At 62.7% G+C, this 22105-nt stretch overlaps 1 protein-coding gene across 4 annotated transcripts in view; it reads right to left on the bottom strand.

Moving 5' to 3' along the window:
• Positions 1 to 22105, bottom strand: part of DDC (dopa decarboxylase) — a 41179-nt gene that overhangs the window by 13679 nt on the left and 5395 nt on the right. For all 4 annotated transcript variants that reach the window (XM_036230520.1, XM_036230519.1, XM_036230518.1 and 1 more), the window contains exons 2-8: positions 16857 to 17083; positions 14578 to 14691; positions 13160 to 13279; positions 8658 to 8792; positions 6568 to 6711; positions 2528 to 2594; positions 608 to 702 (exon numbers count right to left, since the gene is read on the bottom strand). In XM_036230520.1, coding sequence (XP_036086413.1) covers positions 608 to 702; positions 2528 to 2594; positions 6568 to 6711; positions 8658 to 8792; positions 13160 to 13279; positions 14578 to 14691; positions 16857 to 17057 — 876 coding nt within the window. In that variant the 5' untranslated portion in view covers positions 17058 to 17083. The remainder of the gene's footprint in view (positions 1 to 607; positions 703 to 2527; positions 2595 to 6567; positions 6712 to 8657; positions 8793 to 13159; positions 13280 to 14577; positions 14692 to 16856; positions 17084 to 22105) is intronic.

The following is a 22105-nucleotide window of genomic DNA, read 5'->3' as shown; positions in this document are numbered from 1 at the left end:
GGAGCTTCCCGCCCCGTGAGCCGCTGTCAAGGGAGAAGTCCTGCTGGAGGCTGCGGCCGGGGCCGCAGCGCTGAGCCGTCGGCCGGCGACTGCAGCCCAGCGAGAGAGCTGCGGCCGGCGACGCTCCTGCGGGCCCCAGGCCCCGACGTGACAAACTCTGAAGGTGGCACGGGACGTCCCGATGCCTCAGTGGCCGCTCGCTCGACACCAGTCACAGCGAGGATGGCGTGCGGTCGCGAGGTCACGGCACGGCGGCCGTGTCGAGCCGGGCCACGCGGAAGGGCAGGTCTCTCTTCTGAGTTACTCTTCAGTGATTTTGTTTTGTTGCTACGCACGTCCTGCAGCGCTGCGAGCCACAGCCGATCCTCTCGCGACGGCTGTGCCTGGCACCGGCGCGGGCCAAAGGCGGCTGCAGGTGCCAGCACGCGGCGAGAGGTCAGCCCCGCGACCCGGGGGCCTCACCCTTGCCGCAGGGAAGCAGGCGCCCCATCCCCCCCGGAGCTGGTTTGAAAATAATTTGCTGAAACATTGCACGCCACCTCCCTATGAGGGGAGGTCACTGACCGCTCAGCGCTGTGGAGGAACGGCCGTGAGACAGGACACCCACCTCCACGCCGTCCAGGAGGTGCCGGAACTCGGGGCAGATGAAGGCGCTGCCGGCGTACGCAGCGTCCACGTGCAGCCACAGGCCCTCCTTGTCACCTGCGGGCCAGAGGGACGTGTGAATCCCCGAGCGGAGGCCGCCTCGCGGGGGGTCTGCCCGGGGGCCTGGTCCCGGCCCTGACACCTTCCCGCACGTGGTCTGCCCACGGCCTCTAGATCCCCAAAGGGCTCTGTACCTTGAGGACAAAGGGGCCGCAGGCAGGCGCCACGTGCCGCCGGCCGCAGACGGTGCCCGGCACAGGCCGCTGCGCAGGGCACACGTGGGACGCGAGGGGGAGGTGGCACTCACGCCCCGTGAGCCGCCGTCAGGGGAGAAGCCCTGCTGGAAGCCGCGCCGAGGCGCTGGAGGCTGCTCACGCCCGGCCGCGTGCCCCGGCCCACGGGGCGCGCTCACATCTTGACCCGGTTACACCACTTTCTCCTTCCTCCCCTGCCTGGTCCCCCCCCCCCCGCGGGCGTGGACAAGCCGCAGGGTCTGTCTGCCCCAGACCCTCCCACGCGGGGCCGCCCGTCATTCCCTGGACACCCCCTGAGGCTGTCCTTGGCTCCTGCGTGACTGCGACTTTTGCTAGCCCTTCTGGAATGGCCTTGCTGGAAGGGCCGTGTCCTACTCTGAAGGGGGAACAGTTCAAGGCATGCCCTCAGCTCGATGTCGGGGTTCAGCTCCCACCCCCAACCGCCTGGCAGCCTGGTGGCCTTATCTCCCTCTTCCAAGCAATGCCAGATGAAAAAGTGCCGTGACTTGGGGGACAAAGGAGATGACACAGGGTGCCCGTCACAACGCCCACCACGGGGCTGGTGAGAGGTAACTGTGGCTATCATGACTGTCGCCCTCCAACCTCCTGGCCGGGGCCACCTAGCCCAGGCGTGGAACGTGCAAGCATGGAGGTGGGAGGTCTCATCCAGGCCGTTCCGTCCGTGAGGGAGGAAGTCCGGGCTTTCTCTGAGTTTGGGGATGTGTGTTCTGTGCGTATCTGTGGGTTTGTCTGTGTGTATGTCTCTGTGTATGTCTGTGTGTGACTGTGACTGTGTGTGTGAGTGTGTGTTTGTGCGTGTGCAGAGCAAGCGCGCCGGCAGCGGTGTGCACCCAGCAGGGCTGGCGCTCTCAGGACCACCTGTGTGTGTGTGTATGCGCAGTTGTGTGTGCATGTGTGTGCTGCATGTGCGTGTGCAGGGGTTTGTGCAGGGGTGTGTGTTTGTGTATTTGTGTGTGTGCAGGTGTGTGTGCACAGGAAGCGGCCCAGTAAAGCACAGGAAGCCCAGCTTCTTATTTGGAGAAATCCAGTTTTTTGCTATCGATTTGCTTAATCACCTTAACTAATTTGCTTAACAAAATTCAGTGATTTCAAGAAGGCTGAAAAAAGATATGCTGGGAGACTGACTTCAAGGGCAAGTGACACCCATGTCATCTGTGCAAAGGACCCTTGGGTGAAGTGTGGGTACTAGGGATTGAAGAGTGTGTTCTCTGTGACAGAACTTAGCCATGCACACATGTGACACTTTATTCTGCTTGGAACCCGTTGTTTGTTTGTTTGTTTGTTTGTCTTTAATAAATAGTGTGTTGGCATCGCTAAGTGCTGTTCGTGTCCAATTTGCCCAAACTCTGAGTTTGTGGAGTTCAAGCTCATGAGGTTTGCGTTATTGCAAATATAGAGAGAGTTTGGCAAACCACCACAATGTTGTGTTATTATGTTACTATTACAATATTATAATATGTAACATTGTTTAAGATTATGTATGATACTGTTACACTTATTATAATATTAAGTTACTATTATGATGGAGGAAAGCGCCAAGAGGAAGGTCTACAAGATTCCCTGAGTACCGAGAACTTTTCCCAGAAGAAAATGCAAGCAATACTTACACAGGGGACCCACTTCCGAGAGCCTGTCAAAGGAGCAGCAGGACGTGGTCCCCAGCGTCACCACCACCTGGAGAGTAAACAGCAGAAATCCTTATAAGCCCCCATGTTTCGGTCATGGTGAAAACCTCCATGCACAACCTCTGCCCAGGCCTCGGATGAGGTGCTCAGGGCATCCGTGGGGTGGAGCGTGCCTCTGGGAGCAGCAAGCATGTCGGGAGACACAGACCTGCCCGCAGGGCCTCTGCCTGGTTGGAGGGGGCCATGCGCAACCCCTGTGGGGCCGAGGGCCAGAGACGGAGCCCACCCCGCCGCCAGCGTCCCACGCGCCGCTGGCCGACAGCACGTCCATCCGGGCCGTTCAGTCCGTGAGGGAGGAAGTCCGAGCTTTCTCTGCGTTTGGGGGAGGCGTGTTCTGTGCGTATCTGTGGGTTTGTCTGTGTGTATGTCTCTGTGCGTGTGCGTGTGTGTGCAACTGTGTGTCTGTGTGTGCGAGCATCTCTGTGTGCGAGCATCTCTGTGTGTGACTGTATGTGCATATGTGAGTGTGTGAGTGTGTGTTTGTGCGTGTGCAGCGCAAGCACGCCGGCAGCGGTGTGCACCCAGCAGGGCTGGCGCTCTCAGGACATGGTGGAATCTTCTACAGCAGCTTTGGGGTCGGCTCAGCCCCACCCGGGAGTCTGGCTGGGAGTGTCACTGTCCCCTCTGAACCTGCTGCTCCTGAAGAGTGACGTGGACCTCGCGGGGAGATGCTCCCCAGGGGTTCCGCGCAAGTGTGATGTCGGCAGCAGCTCTGAACGACGTCTTCTGAGCAAGCGCGAGCCGTCGTCACACGCCCGACCGGCCAGGGCGAGCGCATCGCGGCGCACAGGAGACGCGGACAGAGCGCGCGCTCGCCAGGCCCCTGGTGGCGCCCTGAGGACACGTGCACCAGGCCGCCGGCGCCTCCGGACCCGCGACGCTGGGCAGCCAGGGTCCGCGCCCGATCTCCCCGCGTCGCCAGGAGTGTGCACGTTGCAGGACCCAGAACGGGCGCCGACTTGGAACCTCTCCAGGTGGCCAGGGCCCACCGAGGGCCCGAGGAGGTGCCGGGGCCAGCGGAGGCGGGGGCGGCTCCGCGGGCGGGGCGCCGCCTGGAGTCGCTTCTCCCCTGCGGCCCTGCCCTTGACCGAGCCCACCAGGCGCCCCGCAGCGCGGGGGCCCTGAGGACAGCACCGGGCGGCCGGAACCCCGGTCTCGTGAGCCGGAGACCCAGCGGAGGCCGGGCTGGCTCCGCTGCCCCAGGGGGTAGCCGAGCACCGAGGGCGCCACCCAGAGCGGACGGGCTCCGGCCCGGATGGCGCTGTGTCCGTCCGCCCGGCGGTGCGCGCGGCTCAGGGGCACGCCCTGGCCCCCCGCCGCCTGGCCCCCCGAGCGCGGCCCGCGCCCCCGCCTGCTGTCTGGGGGAGCGGGCGAGGCGGGCGGCCCAGGGCCGGCCGACGGGAATCATTTCCGTGCGCGGCGGGGCGTCGGGCTGTGCTCGCCGCCGGCTCCCGGCCCCGGCTGACCAGGGCAGGGGGTGGTGACCGCGTGTGACCGTGCGGTTGGTGGGGGGCTGTGCGCAGGCCTGCAGGGTCAGCAAGGCCCCGGATGTCAAAGCCTCAGAAACATAAAAGGCGCGATGACTGACTGCGGGGACATTCAAGCCAAACCCTTAGGACAAAAGGACCAGAGTCGGAGGCCAACTCTGTCACCCAGCGAGGCCGCGGGGCTTGGGCCTTCTGCTTAAACACAAACGCCCCTAGGGGTCGCTGCCCGGTCCACGCGGCCCCAGCATGCCCCTCCCCCGCACCTCACCCCTCTCCCTGCTCCATCTAGACGGGAGGGTCCCCACGTGGGGATTCAAGGCAGCGGCATGTCTCTCTGGCATTTGCATTTTTCTCCTGATAGTAACTGAGTACCAAAGCACTTTGTCTAGGACACCCAGCTCGGTAGGTAGGACTTCTTAAATGCTTTAAATCTCTGTAGTTAAAAGAATAGTAAAAATTATGTAGTAAAGAAAAAAAAAAAACCACAGGATGATTCGACTGTCTTGATCTTGCTTATAATTTACTTTCTGTTTTAAGAGCCTCTCAGAAATGACGTCTGTCACTCAGCAGGCTCTTCCATTTCAACGTGTTTTCCCTCAAATTCAAATCGAATAAAATTAATGTTTTTAAATTATATAAATATTAAATACCCCCTTCTTAAAACTGTTTTCTGTCCATGCATGCCTGGAATGCTGTTGACAAACAGCAATATTTTTTGTCTTAGGATGAGATTTTGGTTAATATAAACCTTTATTCCTAGATTTGTATGTAATTATTAGTGGAGCATTTTATTAAAGCAGCAAATGTCGCCTCGTCCTGGGAGTGGCCTCGCTTGGAACTAAGAGGAGGAGACATTTCCCGAGTGCCTTGTCCGAGGCCTGGGCTTTGCAGACATAGCGACCTCGGGACTTGGACTACATTGTGGTCCCTACTTTGTACGGACCCCAACGGGACGCCAGAAGTGGGTCAAGGACACACGGGGAGGCAGGAGCATGCCGAGAGGGTGACCAGGCGCGGTCAGCTCTCGTGTCCTGCCGGTTAGAGAGCCCAGCAGTCCGGGCCTTGCCAGAGTCCCTTCGGACAGATGCACGCCCCGTGCAGCCAATGCGGGGGGCCAGTAGGAGGGTGGGGGCAGCTGCCACCCCCTCTGCCCCTGCCAGGAAGTGCTGGGCTGGCCCTGTGCACTTAGCACGTTCTAGATGACTGCAAGTCAGCTCGACCCGAATTCTCAGAAGCCACTTTGGCACCGAGCGCCTGCTCCGCTGCAGAGTCCGATTGCCCTGGCTCAGCTCGGTGGCACTAACCTGATTTCAGCCACGCTGCAAAGGCATAATCACATTCGTTCAGGGGGAGGGGGAGGGTGGGGGCGCACGGGCAGGCACCCCACCTCTGGGAGCCTGTGCCGTTCCTGCCGCCAGCCCCCACTCCCTTCAGGAGCCTTCTCCTTTGCCTCCTACCTGGGACCCGCCTGCTCGGATCAGCTGCATCCCCGCAGGCCCTGCGGCCTGACTTTCTCAAGGGGGCGCCGTGCCTCAGGAGGACGCGGGGAGGCTGTCACAGCCCCAGGAGCCTGTGGAGGGCAGAGCCAGCCTTCGGGGTTCAGAGCTGCCGCACGCGCCCCTCGCTCTCAGCAGAGGGCTCAGGCTCCAAGGGGCCTGCGGACCCTCTGAGCACACAACGCAGGCTGCGTGCACCTTGGGATTAAGCCTGGAGTTACAGTGCACGTGCAGGCCGATGACCCCCGGATGTGAGTCGGGGCTCCAGCCGCTCCCCGGGCTGGCCAGCTGGCCTCCGTCTCCCGCTCACAGGCCCCTTGGCTGCCCATGTAAGATGGCAGGTCGGTTGCATTTCCTCGAATGCCCTGTGATCTTCAATGTCTCTGCACCTTCGCTGTCCATCAAGGCTGGACATCAGAACTCTGATAGCTGGGCACCCCGGGGGATGACAGGTGCCCCTCTGAGCAACGTGTCCTGGTCCTGGGCACATGCGCACACCTCGAGCTGCCACAAACTGTCCCCAGAGGCTGGCTCTGTCCCTAGAGGTTCGTAAAATGGAACGGGGACAAGGCCCGGGCAGCAGAACTCCAAGCTCCCGTGATTCCGACGTGCGGCCAGGTGCTACCCTTGTCTCTGCCCCCACACCTGGTGCCACATGCTGCCACACGCATCACGCACTCCTCATGACAGGGCAGCTGCCAGGGCGCAAAGAACCGCCACAGTGAGGTCACGTGGCCTCACTCTAACACTTTAACAGGAAGCAGCAACGAGACGTCTCACCGTCACTGAGTCCTGCCGGCCGGGCTTCTCCGCTGAGCTCTGAGAGCCACGCGGCAGGACGGAAAATCACTGGGCTCCCCCTCCGGCCTTCATCGAGGACGAGCGGCCGACAGCCGCTGAGCGGCCCCCGGGCCCCACCTCAGGGCTGGCCGGGCTCGGCACTCCCAGGAGCCCCCGGTAGCGCTTCTGCTGGACTTACAAAGAAAGGGATCAGGCCAGCGGCCTTGTCCTCCTCCAGGGCCTTCTGCAGGGCAGCAGCGCGCATGGCGAACTTGTCGTCCGAGGGGATGGTTTTTAATCTCACTCCGCCAACCAAGCTGGCTCTTTCCACCGAGCAGTGGGCCTGGAAGGAGAGACAGGCAGGGTCACCCCGCGCGGTCGCCGCCAGCCCCGCCCCGCAGGGCGCTCGCGCCCCTCCCGGCGGCGGCCGCCCCGCGGTGGCCGGCCAAGGCGCCACCTCCGCTGCCTGCCTGTCCCCGCCTGTCCCCACACCTTCGTTCCTGGAACGTTCTGGGCCTTTCTGTCTAACGAATCAGATGCCTCGGAGGACAAAGTGCTGGGTCCCTGTTGGTGACACTGGTCGTTCATTGGTCTGAATTCCAGGACGAGCGGTGACAGCCTCCCAAACGTACCCCAGGAGTAGAGTTAGGACCCCTGGGTTCCAGTCCGGGTCCTGCCCTCCACGTGGGGCCACCTCAGTAAGTAGAGGCTCCGGGAACAGTGTCGGGAGCAAAGGAGCCAAGGACACGGCGCCGTCGCGGGGGGCCAGAGCCGACCCCTCCCGGGGGCTCCCGGGTGAACCAACGCACCGAGGTCGCCGCCTGCCAGCACTGTCTCCTGCTCTGCCCAGTCCCGCGCCTGGGCTTCCAGGGGTCGGGCCCCGGGGGCCGGGTGGGCCCCGCCCTTTCCCTGTGACCCAGGAGGTTCCAGAATGAGCCTCCAGGGCCTCACGTGCACAGTGAGGAAATAACAAACACCTGGTTGTGGGAATGATAAGCAGCGACAGGGGTCCCAGGAAGGGGGCCCGTCACGGAGGGCACTTAACAAGCCGCTTTCCCGCTCTTTTCCAGTGAGGCTCCTGAGTCGCCTGCGAAGCCGGGCCCAGCCCGGCCGGCACTGTCTTCGGGGGCCCTGTGCCTCTAGCTTCGGACGAGGAGCGAGGCAGTCAGGTTCTAGACCCCCTACCCACAGCCTGACTCTCGGCCCCCTGGTACAACGTGGGCCTAGGAACAGAGACGGCACCGGGCGAGCAGGTCGCACGCCTCAGAGGGCCGGTGTGACCGTGCTCGGGGCCTGGGAAGCGGTGACGACGGGGCCTGTCGCTGAGGCCGGCGGCATTCTGGACCGTCCATGAGAGATGGTTCTGCGCACGGACACCTGCCTCCTGGAGGGGAAGCCTCAGTGTCCACCCAGGTCCCCTTGTGTGGCCTGGGTGTCCACCCCCAGCTGCGGCGGGTGTGAGCTGGACATGGCTCCCAGCCGCCCCCTCTGGTGACAGAGCCGCCTTGTTACCCGCCCTGCCCCCCGGACCGGCGGTGCAGGTGTACAGAAGGCCAGCTCCCTGGGTCCGGGAGTGGTGGACCTGCGCTGAGATGAAGTGTCACGGTCAAAACGCCTGGCTTAAAAGTGCGCGAAGGATGACCGCGTCAGCAACGCCACACCAGATGGCCGCGGCTCGGGCGCGGGAGGCTCGGGATGGTGCGTTTACGCCCTGTGTGCCCGTGTGCGCGACACGGTCTCCCCCACGGAGATACTTTCTGCTGCTCAATTCTCTTCTCTTCCATCCCACATGGTTCTGGTTTTCAAAAATGTTTTTAACTGTCAAACAGGCTGGTCGGTGGCCTGGCGCGGGGTGTTCCTGTTCGCAGAGTCCTTGAAACTGTATCTTTACCTCGGTCCAGCTGCTCGCTGGCCAGCAGCAGAGCAAGGGGCAGGTGCCCTCGGCCCGTCTGAGCGTGAAAACCCAGCTCAGGGAATGGACGTGCTTCGCCTGAGATCACAGAACTGGAAATAGCAGCGCCGAGCCGTGAGCCCCGGCGACCTCGGCGGGAGTCGGTGAAGGTGGCTCCTGGGCGGGTCACGGTGATGTCACGGCATGTTTATTTTCAGCCCGACTGACTAAACTCCCACCGGCCACCCTCGCCCCCTCTGGACGGGTGTCTGTCTCGGTGACACCTGAGAAACTGCTCTGAGGTTTTCCACGATGCTTCGCTGTCTTGTTTTGCTGTGATCTGACACCGAACGCTCAGATCTCGGCGCCCCGGCGAGGCTTCCCGCCCACACACTCACCTGATCCGAGCAGTAGGCCACCAGCTTCTCCTGGATGGCGGCTTTCGTCAGCCCCGGGGAGGCGGCCTGCAGGCGCCACGTCGCTTTGGTCCGGGCAGCCAGCAGAGAGATCAGGGTGCTTTCGCTGGCGCTCCCCTAAATCGAAGAAGAGAGGGAAGTGGGCTTCAACGCACGGCGAAGGAGGCTGTGCCCACCCTGTGGGGAGACAGATGGTCAACAATATGTGTTTCTGAGAAGGCGAATCTGAAACTGCTTTTACTTCTTCTTTTAAGCCAACCCATATCCTTTGGGAAGACAGGCCAGGCGTAAAGGTGGGGCCCCTCCTCCCCCAGCACCGGCGCAGGGCTGCGGCCTCTCTCCAGACCCCACCCTCTGTCCAAGGCCTGGGACCTGCAGACCCGCAAACGTCCAGTGTCCGCAGAGCCGCCCTCTACAGAAAGGCTTTGGGTCGCCGTGCGCTCCGTCGGGGGTCGCCGGTGGGCTGCGTCGGCGTGCGGAGAGAAGAGTCCCCTCTCCTTCAGGCAGCAAAGACTGATTCCGAGAGGTTCCCAGGGATGTGTGCGGCAGCCCGTCGAGGGCGGCGGAATCGATCCCGGCCTCCCGGGGCGCGGCCCTGGCCGCGGGCGGAGCAGGGGGGCCGTGCTCTGCCGAGAGCGTAATGACACCTTCGCTGAGCCCAGCAGACAAAGGTTGCCATGGCGAGCCCGCCGCGGGGCAGAGAGGCAGAGAGCAGCAGCAGCGGGCGCTGAGCTGGGTCTGCGGCGGGGGCAGAAATGGCCCTGCAGCCCCCAGGCATCGGGGTGCCGCCCCGCACCCGGCCGAGGACGGCTCTTCCTCCATGAGAGCTGTCAAGCCCAAGCAAGAGGCCATTTCCCAGCCCTGTTTGTCCAGCTCAGAGGATGACTCACCGCGTGACCCGGACGCCGGTCCCTGCTCAGGGACTCGGTGTCCGTACCCCTGCAGCTGGGCCCCCATCCCGTCAGGCTGTCATCAAGCTCGGGGCCTCACAAATTACAGGCAATCAGCCTCATCCGCTGGGAAGGGCAGCTTCCTGCCTCGGCCGTACACACGTGGCCTGTTCTCGTCGAGCTCAGTGAGCGAGTCAGCGGCAGGAGGCAGTGTGTCGGATGCTGGGCCGAGAGATGCCAGGGCGTACACAACGCCAGGGTCTCTGTGGTCTCCGGACAGTGGGACCGTCTTCAAGGAGAAGATAGCACATCGGGACCCAAGCCGTGGTCAGGGCCGCGCTGGCGCAAGGCTCGTGGGCCGCTCCTCCTGCCGTCAGCCTCCATTGCCCTCTGAGGCTGAGAAGCGAGAGCATGAAGCCCAAGGAAGGAGCTGCCGCAGGCTGGGCTCGGCGGCGGCGCTCTGTGCAAAGTCACTTTTGCTACACGAGGCCGCCTGAGGTCACGGGGTGTGGGTGCACTTGTCGGGCAGTCACATTAAGGTAGCGTCTTGGGCTGCTGAAGAGAACTGGAAACGGTGTGTCAGTCGTAGCATCCGGTGACCGAGAAACGCTCTCCGTCTGCGTTCTGACGTTGGTGGCGCCTGTGTGGTGGATGTGGGCTCGGCCGGGAGCGGCCCACGCAAGGCAGTGCTCTGAGGATCCGGTCGCAGCGTCTCCTAAAGGCCGTCCCCCGAGACGCCACCGACGAGGCTGAACGTTCTGATGTGACATGTCTCGCGTGTCATTTATATGAAGGGTGACACATCGCAGCAAATCGTGCAATAACGACGCTCCCAGAAAACAGTTAAGTGACCGGAAATGCTCATACTAAAGTAGGAAGCAAAGCACCACACAGAAATTCTATATCACGTATCACGCCATCCCGAGTTTTACACGCACACACATGCATACACACACACATGCTCACGCATGCACACACACGTGCGCACACACGTGCACGTGCACATGCACACACACATGCACATGCTCACGCATGCACACGCGCACACATGTGTCGACGTCGCACCCGAAGGCGGCGACCCCGAACACGTCCCCGCAGTCCCCCCGTTCTCGCCGCGACGGCCCGGCTCTCGCAAGCGGAGCAGGGGCAGCACTTTTAGAAAATGAAATAGCAGGACCAGTGGTGACCCGACGGCAAAAGCGGCGGTGTGCAGACTGGAACCGCGATGGAGAGAAAACCGTGAGAAATTCCCCCAAAACACGGAGGAGAAGACGACGGTGAAGGAAAATGGCCAAAGACAGCGTGACATTGCGGGCGAGGCGCCGACCGGGCCGTGGGCGCCCCCCGGGGGCCGGAGCAGGAGCCCCACGGGGCCCCCCTCAGGGGCGCCGTCCCGGGGAGCGGAGAGTGGGCCGCAGACTGCCGGGCCCCAGCCGCTGGGCCGGGCGTGGCCCAAACGACCGGGACGCGTGGGAAGGGGAGCTCTCGGCCCAACACACGGGTTCGTAAGGGAAAAGTCAGTCCGCTGTGAGCGCCCGGGCTGCGGAGGGGTGTCACGTCGCCCCCGCGGCGTCAGGACTGGGGGCAGCGGCCGCCGGCGCCCCCGGGACGAGGTCCGCTACGGGGCGCGGGTGGGGTGCGGGCCGGGCCCCGGCCTCGCCACCCTCGCCCACGCCAGAAGAGCGCATGGCATCCCGTCTCCGCCGAGGAGGCTGGCCGGGCTGCAGACCTGGGACGAGGGGCAGCGAGCGGTCTGGGAGCCGAGACACCGCCTGTGAGGAGAGCCCCCTGACCGACACACGTGGCTGCCGACCTGGGCCGCGGCAGCAGACAGGAGCTCGGCTCGCGTCAGAGCTGCTGTGTCTGTCGGCCGGCGCCCCGCTCAGAATCAGTGACACAGGCTGGAAAGGCTCTGAGGCCGGAGAGCACAGAGGCCACGGGCCTGAGCCTGGCCGCGTTAGCCTGCTGGTCCCAGCATGCGGCCCGCTCAGCGAAGCGGGTCTGGGGTCTCTGCGTGGGAATGCCCCAAGGGGCCCGTTAGGACACAGGCCCCTGGACCTGTCCTTGACCTGCCAGATCCCATCACGAGGGGCAGAGTCCAGTCTCCCACGGTGACCGACGCGTCCTGGATGTGGCCGGCAGAATAAGGGCCCCCCGAAAGATGTCCATGACTTAATCTTGGAACCTGTGACTAGTCACCTTTCATGGAAAAGGGGATCTTGCCGATGAGATTAACTTAAGAACCTTGACACGGGGATTATCTTGGCTTATCTGGCTGGACCCATTCTAATCACAGGATCCTTAAAAGTGGAGAGCCAACCGCGGTCAGAGGGATAAGTGACCATGACCACGCGGGACGGGTCAGAGAGATGGAGGGAGCCCTGCTGGCTTTGAAGATGGGGGAGGAGGCCATGGACGAGGAATGCGGGAAGCTTCTAGAAACTAGAAAAGTCAAGGAAAGACTCTCGCCTGTAGCCTCCAGTGTGTGAGGCTTGATTTTCGCCCAGGGGGCCCGTGTTGGACTGTGCGATGAGGGGTCTATTTTAAGCCACTAATGTTTGGTGCAGCAGCCGGAAGAAACAGACACACGCGGTTGAGAGCCCAGGTCTGGCCGCGGGGTCTCCGGACCGGAAGGTGGGAGCTGGCTTCCGGGTTTGCGCGCCACGCCGGCCGGCGGGGGCCTGCGCCGCAGCGTCCTCGCGGGGGCAGTGGGCCGAGCAATGCGGCCTTAGCCGGTCCCCGGAGCCTTTCAGAAGACAGTATCTGAAACACGGAATCTCCTTTTCTCCCAAGCAAGCAGCACTTCCCAATGTTGTCATCACAAACTCGACACGAGAGGACGCTGTCACGGGCGTGACGGGCTCGACGGGGCCCGCGACCCCGGCCCGGCCACGAGGGCGCCCCGCCCAGGTCGTCGCGGGGGCGTTGGTCCCGCAGACCCCGGGCGCCGGCCTCCTGCCTCGCCTGCCTCCGCGTCCGTCACGTCCCCTGGTGCCTGCTGCGGCACATCGTGTCTCTCAATGGCACGCGTTGAATGGAGAGAATGATTAAATCGGGGCGCGGGGAGGGCAGCACCTGCAGGGGGCCGCGCCCCCGCGACGGGGCTTCTGGAACCCTGGGAAGCGTGAGGTCACAGCCGCCCCCGTCGCACCGAGGACAGCCCTGCGTGCCGGCGGAGATCGTGGCTCTGCAGTCAGACGGACGTGGGCCAAGCCCAGCTGGGCACTCCTGGGCAAGCGACCTCCCTGCCCGGTGCCTCAGTTTCCCGGCCTGTGAAACAGGGCTATTCAAATGCCTCTTGCTTCACGCCGTTGTGGCGAGGTTTGGAGAGCAGCTGGCCACAGGCACGCGGCACAAACGTCCGGTGTTGCCGTCCATACCGCCGGGCCCCTGCCGAGTGGCAGCCACCGTCCTGGGTGCCGCGAGCAGGGCCCTGGGCGGGGAGCCCGGGGAGACGGCACCCAGGGACGAATGTAGGCCCAGTCGCCCCAGCAGCTCGGCTCTGCTCATCCTCCAGAGGAAGCACAGGCTGCGGCCAGGAGCAGCAGCGGCCGCGGCCCCTCCGCGGAACCGGATGCCCCCACCGGGTCTTACCTGGATCACCCCGCCCCCTTCGCCTCCTCTCTCCACCAGGAACGCGTCCGGCAGCTGCAGCATCTTGCCCAGCCAGTCCATCATCACCATCTCCAGCTCCGTGCACGCGGGGCTGGCGGCCTGTCGCGGGCGGAGGAGAGGCGTCACCACCGGCCAGCTGCCCCCGCGTCCTGTCGGCCGCGGCGCAGGGGCCGGACGGACGGGACAACTGCGCCGCTTCGCGCCCTTAGATTTCACCGGCTCAGTGGAAGCTTTTCACGCTTCCCAGCAGGCCCGGCAGGGGCGGCAGCCGTGGCGAGGACGTGCGCCTTGAGTCCCAGGGAGAAGCAGCCGGGGAGATGGGGCCCCCAGCAGGTCCCCGTGCCCCAGCGGTTTGGAGGCCTCCTGGGGCCCCGCTGCACTGGTGTGGAGCCGAGAACCTGCCCCGTGAGAGTCCTCGTCTCCCCCACGCTTGGGAATGGAGGGGTTCACACACCCCGGGCCCCTGGGCTGCCACAGGAAGCCACGTGCCCGCTGTGTGTGGGGTGCGCACGTCTACCAGTGACCTCATCCGCCTCGGGTCCCCGGAGACATCACCCTCCTGCCCCCACCCTGCTCTGCCGTGATTCTCTAGGGGTTGGGGCCGGAATGCGGGACCAGGTCTTGCAGAATTTCGGTGTCAGGGTGTAGCCTCCCGCAGAACCCAGGTCAAAACAGTCGGGCCCCAGGTGCGAAGGCCCTGAACACGCGGCGAGCAGGCGCCCTTGGGCCCGCACTCGTGGGAGGCTGGCTGGGGGGAGGGCACAGGCCACGGTGGCCACCGCGCTGCACGGCAGGCAATCGTGCGCCCGGCTGGCCGTCTGTTTATTCACAGAAGGCTCCAGAAAGGCTCCCTGCTGGACCTGCCTCCATGGCCACTGCGAGGCTAATGGGACTGGACTGGGTTGGGAGGTGGGCTCCAGGCAGACTGTCCTCTGGGGGCCCTGGGCAGCTCCCTGGCTGGGAGCCTACAGACTTCCCTGTCGTTGCACAAGGGGAGTAGGGCAGGGCATCTTGGCCCCACCAAGGACGAGGACAGTCGAGCCATCCCCTTCCCGTGGCTGTGCTGTGGCTCCCAGGATCCCGCGCCCTGTGTGCACTGCTCCCGACGCACCCCTGGCCACGGCGCAGACCCCTCGCCTGCCATGGAACCCTGCAGGGGCCCCTCCAGCCCAGCTCCAGGCTAGAGCCAGCCAGCACCACGAGGGACCCTGGCCTCGGCCAGCACAGCAGCCTGGAGACAGGACAGCCGCCCCACGAGGCCCCGGAGAAATCACACTGTCCTCAGACTGTCTCCCTCCCTGCGAGGCCCCCCTCTCCTCCTGGGCACATGGCCGCCTGCTCACACCCCCTGAGGACAGGTCCCCGTGGCGGGACCCACGGGTCAGCCTGCTGCTCACCCAGGAGAAGCCGATGCAGCCGATGGCCCCACACAGCATGTCCGCGAGGATGGACGGGAAGGAGTTGCCCGTGGGGAAGTAGGCAAAGAAGTACGGGCTGTTCCAGTGGGTCACCTGCGGGGAGACGGGCAGTCAGCGGGGCGCCCCGGGGTGCAGGGCCCATGGCCTGGCCCAGCGGGGAGGCCCCCCGCTCGGCGAGCTTGCTGGGGCGGCGGCTCGCGCCCGAGGCCACGGCTCTCTGCGTTAGAGTCCTGCCACTCTGAAACGGCCCCTCAGGAGTGAGTTTCTATCAGAAAAGAAATGGGAAGGCCTGGTTCCCGAGGCTTCACCGTCGGGCCCTACTACTGCCGGCCACTCCCCTCATGGGCCCTTCCGTCGAGGGAGCCGGCTGGGTGCGGTCCCAGGGCTGGGCGCCTGTGGGGTCTAAGACGGGGTCCCTCTGCAGCTTGGCCAGCCCCGTGTCCCAGGCGAGGGCATGGAAGGGCCTTGGGCGGGCAAAGCGATTCACCCCGCGTGGGGGGAGGCGCTCAGGCAGCACTCGGCTCGGCTCAGTGGAGGGACCGTGAGGGCCGAGGAAGAGCCTGGGGGTGCTCAGCACAGCTGGCATTGGGGGGCTCTGGACAGAGAGGCTGGGGCAGGGCCCAGGGGGCTGTGAGGGGCAGCGGGCTGAGTGGCTTGTGTGTCAGGGGCCTGGAGAACATTTAAATTCCGTTTGAAAAGCAGAAGGAAAAAAAGTAAAATTTAGGTCAAAGAAAAACTTTACTCTCGAATGTTCATACACCCATCGCCACGGCAACGCACTCAGACGGCTCCGTGCTCCACACGTCTGTGCGTGTGTGTGTGTGTGTCCATGGGCGGGGGGGGGGGGCAGGGGACACGGGCTGGTGGTGGCCGGGGCCTTCCTGCCCCTCGGAGCTGGAGGCCCCTCTCTGTGGCCTCCCCCACCTGCCCTGGCTCCGGAAAGGACAGGGGTGAGCCCCGCCTGGGGGCACGCTCTCCGCCCCCGTCACACAGTGGGCCACCAGCAGAGCCGGCCTCCCCCCAGGGACCCAGCCCCACAGCCATGCACCCGATAGCACAGCTCTGCGTGGGGAGGAGGCCGCAGCCCCTGCGCCCCCTGTTAGGGCGCCGTTCTGTGCCCCCCACATTCCTGTATTGAAACCCTGCCCCCCCGTGAGGTGGGATCAGGGGACGGAGCCTTTGGGAGGTGCCGAGGGTTCCGCGCGATGGTGAGGGCTGGGGCTCGGCAGGGCAGCGCAGAGGCGGCGTCCACCAGCCAGGGCGAGGACCGCCACCAGGGCCGGCCGAGGGCGCACTGATCGCGCCGGCCTCCCTGCCCTGAGGGCGGAGCGTCTGCTGTCGGAGCCGCGGCCGGGGTGCTCAGTGCTGCCTGACATTCACTGTCCCCGGGGGGCTGTGTGCACAGCCTCTGGGCGAGAGCCGAACCGACGCTCAGCTCAGAGCCCAAATGTCAGGGGCTTTCCCGGGGGGCGGGGAGCACGAGGTGGGTACAGGGGCGAGCGGCGAGGGCGGGGCTGGACGCCCCCGCCCGCCCCATGGCTGCCGATAGGTCGGCCTCGAGTCCCGCCTGAAGTCGGGCGGGATGCAGAGGGAGGCGGCTCTCGCCCCACGCTGCCTCAGGGGCCTCTCGGCAGGGCCGGTCTGTGGAAACACAAAGCTGCAGTGTGTCTCCTCTGACCGCGCCCTGCCCTGCCTCCCCCAGAGAGGCGCTCGGGGGGCCCCGCTGGCCCTGGGTCCCACCCACCCCTGCATGCGGCCCCGCTGGGCACGGACCCAGAGGCTGGCCTTGGTGGTCTCTGCCTCTGGGCAGAGCCAGTCACGACGCCTGTTCTCAAATAAAACAAAGCGTTTCTTCCACACATGCGATTTACCCTCTGCTAAACGCAGAATGGCAGGTGTAGGCTTTGACCAGTGGAGGTACTCGAAACCAGGCGTCAGGGGCTCCTTCCCGTAGCCACCATGGCGTCCGTCACGTGTCCCAGGGTCTCGGGGCAGGACATGGACCTGGGGGGCTGGGGGAGGCCCACTCACTGCCTTCCGAACCCGCCCCGGCTCCATCGGTCTTAGCTGTGTGACCTCAGGCTAATCACCTAACCTCTCTGGGCCTCGGCTGCCTCAGCTGTAAACTAGAAACGGGAAGGGCTCTGCCTGAGGCAGGGCTGCGAGGATCCGTCCGGCGAAGGGACGCAGGCGAGCCGCCTGACACCCGCGGGTGCCCCGGAAACGCTGGGCCTCGGGGCCCGCCCTCGTACACTCACCCCCGGCATGATGATCTTCTCGACGTCCTCCATAATCTCCTCGAAGGTGTCCGGCTCCTGGGGGGCGCAGCTGGGCAGCAGCGGGCGCAGGTAGCCGGGCTCCACGCTGGGGTAGACCTGACGCCTCTCGATGGCTTCCAGGTAGCCAGCCACGTACTCCACCATCTCCCGCCCTCTCCTCCGGAACTCGCTGGCATTCATGGCGATGGCTCCTTCACAGGCGGAAACTGCGCAGGGAGAGGAAAGAAACCCGCTGGCCACCACGACACCCCCTCCCCGCCACAGGGGGCGCGCGCAGGCAGGCTGCCGGGGCTGCGGGGCCCCACCCCGCGCGCCGGGGGCACCCCTCCCTCCGCGTCGGGGCGGTGTGGAAGCGCCGCCGCCTCTTCCCCCCAGCTCTCCGACCTAGGACGGGGCACGCCTCGTCCCGAGGGTGACAACGGCCGGTGGTCTGCGCGTCGCCTTGGCCCTCGGAGCGTCTCGCCTCGTCTGAGAGGTGACGATGGTGCAGTGGCCCCAGGAAGTCGTGAGAGCCCGGTCACACGCGTGTGCGACACGCTCAGCCCGGGGCAGGGGCAGCGCGGCCCGCCAGGGGCAGACTCGGCCTCCTTCCTCTGGATTCACCACCGGATACAGACACGTCTCCGCGGACAACCCGCGTTTAGAAAACAACGCTTCCTTTCCTTGTCACGTGAGTGACGCACAGGCCCTGGGTCCCATGCGGTCGCCGGGGGCTGTACAGTCTCCGTGAGCACCAGATCCGTGCGAACTCTGAGCCACTGTGCCCGGGACGTGCAGGCTCAGGCCCCTGCGAGTCTCGGCTGGCATTTTTGTTGACCTATCAATACATAACTTTTTAATGTGTTTCTTTTAAAACATTTTGTTTAATATGTGTTGGTTCATTAAGTTCAGACTCACAGTGTAACTCATGCCTGAGTGGAGCTTGTCCAGACGCGCACTTCCTGCACAAGGCAAGTCACAGGCTCCTCGCGTGTGGGAGCCCTGGACAGCACCCCCTGGGCAGGTCACTGTGAACAGTGACACAGCCTGGCGCCCCAGCGGAACGCGGCGCGAGCGGCACCCAGCTGACCGCTGCTGAGGCGCCGCGGCAGGACGGAGCCTGGCGTGGGCTTGGCGGGAGGAAGGCGTGGGCGGCTCCGCTCCCAGCCCTCTGCACACCGCCGGAGCGACCACGGAGCGCCGCCGCCAGCCCTGCCTTCGGGGGCACCAGGCAACGTCAGTACGTAGGTGAATTTCCACATCGGGAATCCACAAATAATAAGAATCGAGTCTATTTCCCAAACTTGAACAACACAAAGAAAAATGTCCGCCTAGAATCCCGCCACTCAAAATGCTGGCGGCTCCCCTCAGCGCTTCCTGTCCTCAACAGAGAGGACCCAGATGCGCTTCTGGGGCCCTGCCCTCGTCCTGAGCTTCGGGATTCAGGGGTGGCTTTCTCGCGGGGACAACCCCTCATCTGGCATAATCGCAGGTGCCAATCTTGCTGTCACAGTCCCGGGACTTGTTCCATTGTTTCCCATTGTCTGAGCCTTGTTTTTCCTCTTTTTTCTTTTTTAAAACAAATATTATGACATTAAAGGAGTTAAGGAGAAATTATCCTCTGGAAACTTGTTTGACACAGCAGGACAGACTCTATTCAAGACGACGTCAACGGGAAGAGAAGCCCATGGGACTCGCGAGACGACCTGGGGTGGGCAGCCGGCGTGCAGCGTGAGGCCGGGAGGTGTCCTTGCTTAGGCGTCCAGGGCGGAGGAAGCTCCAGTGGCTACCCAGGGGAGAGGCACCCTCGGTCGCCTGGGCTCGAGGGCCTCGCCAAGGGCTCCGAGGAGCCTGGTGAAGACGACCCTTGTTGGAGGCGGGTCGGTTTGAACGTGCCCTTCCTCCCCCGGCACTCCGCCCAGCGCTCTGCCAGGAGCATGCTCTGCTCGTGGACAGTGAGGCAGGCATCGAGGGGAAGGTTTCGTAGCTGGCTGCTACGTCCACGTTGTTGTTTGGGGTACGTGTTTCATCTAGTGCACGCAGGAGGACAGCGATTAGGATATAAGATTCCGAACTACGGCCACGGTGAATGATTAAACAACAGCATGGCACAAGCCAACATGTTTGCCTAAATGTCCAGTGCACCTGTGTGTTTCATAAGCCAGGGCTGAGGATGGTCCTGCTTATTGTCCAAAACACTGCGTACGCTCAGACTTTGCAAGGCATCTCAGCGTAAAGCCACACTTGTCTTGCTCAGTTTCCTGTTTATAACCCCGCAGGCCTGCAGGCTTTGACATTAACTTTTCGATGAACTTTGAAGCTAACTTAACTCAACATGACCGTGATTATTTCGAATTCTACGTATAGAGTAAAACTCGGTTTTTGCCTCGAATTTAAAGCATTTAATCATCGGGCCTTGCTGCACACGCGGTGTTTTCACTTGGCGATGATGAATGCGCCCCCCGGGGACACGCACTTTCTGCGGCATGAGTCCTTGGGGTCCCGCAGGCTGGGGATGCCGCACGTATTTGCAGAGTGCACGCCTGCAGCTCCGGGTTTCACCGCACCTGTGGGAGACCTGGTGGAGAACGAGGCAACTCCCCAGGATCAGGCACCAAAGCATCTGAGGTGGTGGTGTGAGCTGATGTGACCTGCCCCGGGCTCAGCCTCCACCGCAAACGGAAGCCGTGACGATGGTTCCGCCTCGAAGACTTTTTTCCTTGGCGGCAATTAGACGAGCACATGCGAACGGCCTGGAGGATGCACTAGGCGGATTAGCTACTAGCGTTTCCACGAATCACAGGTGGGCGCCTAGACCTTTTAAATGTCTGCGTCTTTGCTTTGCATTCAAAATTCGTAGAAGGGAGAACACTTATTTCGTAATTTCTTTAGAACAAATTCTCACATATGTAATTTTTAGCATTTTTAAATTATATGGCTAAATTTGTCCCCAGAACTTTTTTTTTTTTTTTTAACCAAAACTCTCCCATAGGGAGTAAGAATTCTCATTCTGCCTCTCACCAGCACTGGATGTGAGTTCTCGTCAGGCTTTGCAGATCTAATGGGTGTTATGATCTCATTTTACTCGGATGAACGTGGCTCGACACTTTCTTCCTCAGTTGGAGGTTGCCATTTATGAGTCGCTGTTTATTTCATTCTTTCCCATGATTTTTTATTTAATTGCAGAAGCTCTAATATCTGTGTTCAGCCTTATGTCTGGGACATATTTTGCAGACATTTTCTTCACTTCTTGACCAATTTTCCTTGTCATTTTATTCCGGCCTATGAGAATTTCAATTTTTACGTCGTCAAACCTCATGCACATTCCCTCTACAGTTTGTGGACCTCGTGAATGACTATTAAAAGTACCTTTATAAGTAAATAGTTGAGCAACCGCTAGTCGCTTAGCTAAGGGGCGGCACACACAATGCGGAGGTGCAGACTCGGGTGAGGGGCTGTGCGAAGTTGAGAAAGATGCTCGGGTTCTCGGAGTTTTGACTGCTGCTTCCTCGGGGGCATGGGAGAGCACAGACGGCCCAGACGGGAGGCCTCGGGAAGTGACAGACGCACACACCGACCTGCCCTCCAGAGAGATGCTCCCATCACGTTGTAAGATCAGGCCTGGTTATTATTATTATTATTATTATTATCATTTTTCAAATCATCCCGCCCCTTATTTGCTGGTTATTTCCCACAAAGACCTTCCCAGAAGGCTCGTGGTGCAAAGCTGGAGGAAATCTCGCGTTCGCTTCTGAGCCGTTTGATATTCTGTGCTCCCCAGCTGGGCAAATATTGACCGGGAGATGCAGACGATAATAAAAGCTACAGCCAATGCCTTTCCAGGGCCTCGAGACAGCTCCTGTTGACACAGCCCGATGGCGGCTGCACAGCCCAGCCTGCTACATGCGGCCCTGTGGGCGCCGCGGGAGGCCGCGGGCCTGTCCCGCCGGGACCTCTGGCCCCATGTCTCGCTACGCTGGTGACACACGGCGCAGCCCAGGTGCTTGGGTTTGAGCGTCCGGGGTGCCCTCAGACCTCTTGACCCATGGGGGGGAGGGGTAGGTGTTTCCGGTAATTTATCACTCCGCTGACCCCCTTGGCTAGCGGGGGGCTTCTCATCGGATGGGGGGTTAGCCGTTTCCGGTAACCCGCCATTTCGCTGGCGGGGGGCTTCTCTACGCAGAGTCCTCAGCTCTGTCTTTGCTTTCTGAGCACCAGCCACAGACCCAGGCCACAGGAAGACCTGTGGACGTTTCCTGAGGAATGACTCAGCAAGGGAAGGGATGAACGATCTTCTGGTCCTCTGCATGTTTTATTGTTTGAATATGCTACGTCACATCCTACTCTCTGTCTTGAGGACAAAACCGCCAGCCCATCACAGGTCTGCCACGCAGAAGCCCTAGGAGACAATGATGCCTCAAGAACAACGGCTCCAGAATCCTGACCCGCCCCACCCAGGCCTCCCATGCCCAGTTCATGCACAGCCTCCGGCCCTCCAGGCCCCAAACCGACTCGGTTTCCCCAGCCCAGGCTCTGGGCTTGCACCGTGAACTTGGACTTCCTTCTCCTCGGGCCCCAGCTGTCCCTGAGGTCTGAGCTGGAATTGTTCCCCTCTTAGGACCACTGGGATCCAGCTTCCGCCCTGGTGATTGCTCAGAGCCCAGGCAGGCCCCGGACGCATCCTTGGCAGAGGGGGTGGGGTCGAGGCCCCACAGGGCCTCAATGGCCCACCGCACACCCCCAACGCACAGGGCCATCCAGGCCCACGTTTGAGTGTCCGGTGAGCCAGCCCCCGCCCCCCGGAGGGCGGGGCGCAGCAGGTGTCCTGGGCCTCTGGCCCCGCCCCCTGCGGTGTGCAGCCACGCCCACTCCTCCTTTAGCCCCAGCCTGCAGGCTGCATTCAGCCTTTCCGGCTTTCTTTTACTATCTTGATGGAAAAAAAAGTGTTTACATTCTTTTTACACTGTTCCAGGAAAATGAACCGTGATTCATGACTTGCAACACGTCTCCCTCTGGGGGCGTGAGGCTGCGTCTCTCTGTTCCTGGCGCACAGACACGTCCATCAGGACACAGAACCTGGCCGCTCATTCCCCGAACCACCTGAACCACCTGGCTTCTCGCGAACAGTTCCCGCGCTCACAGGAGCGCGGGGAACCCAGCGGGACGCCAGCTCCCAGCCACCGACGCTTCCAGCGACGCGGCATTTCTCACTTAGCTGACTTGGAGTTACCTAGAGCATCGTGTTACTT

Source organism: Rousettus aegyptiacus, unplaced genomic scaffold, assembly GCF_014176215.1.
Source record: "Rousettus aegyptiacus isolate mRouAeg1 unplaced genomic scaffold, mRouAeg1.p scaffold_m13_p_13, whole genome shotgun sequence".
Taxonomy (NCBI): Eukaryota; Metazoa; Chordata; class Mammalia; order Chiroptera; family Pteropodidae; genus Rousettus; species Rousettus aegyptiacus.
Note: the sequence above shows the minus strand (reverse complement) of the source record. Positions and strands in the feature narration are given on the sequence as shown.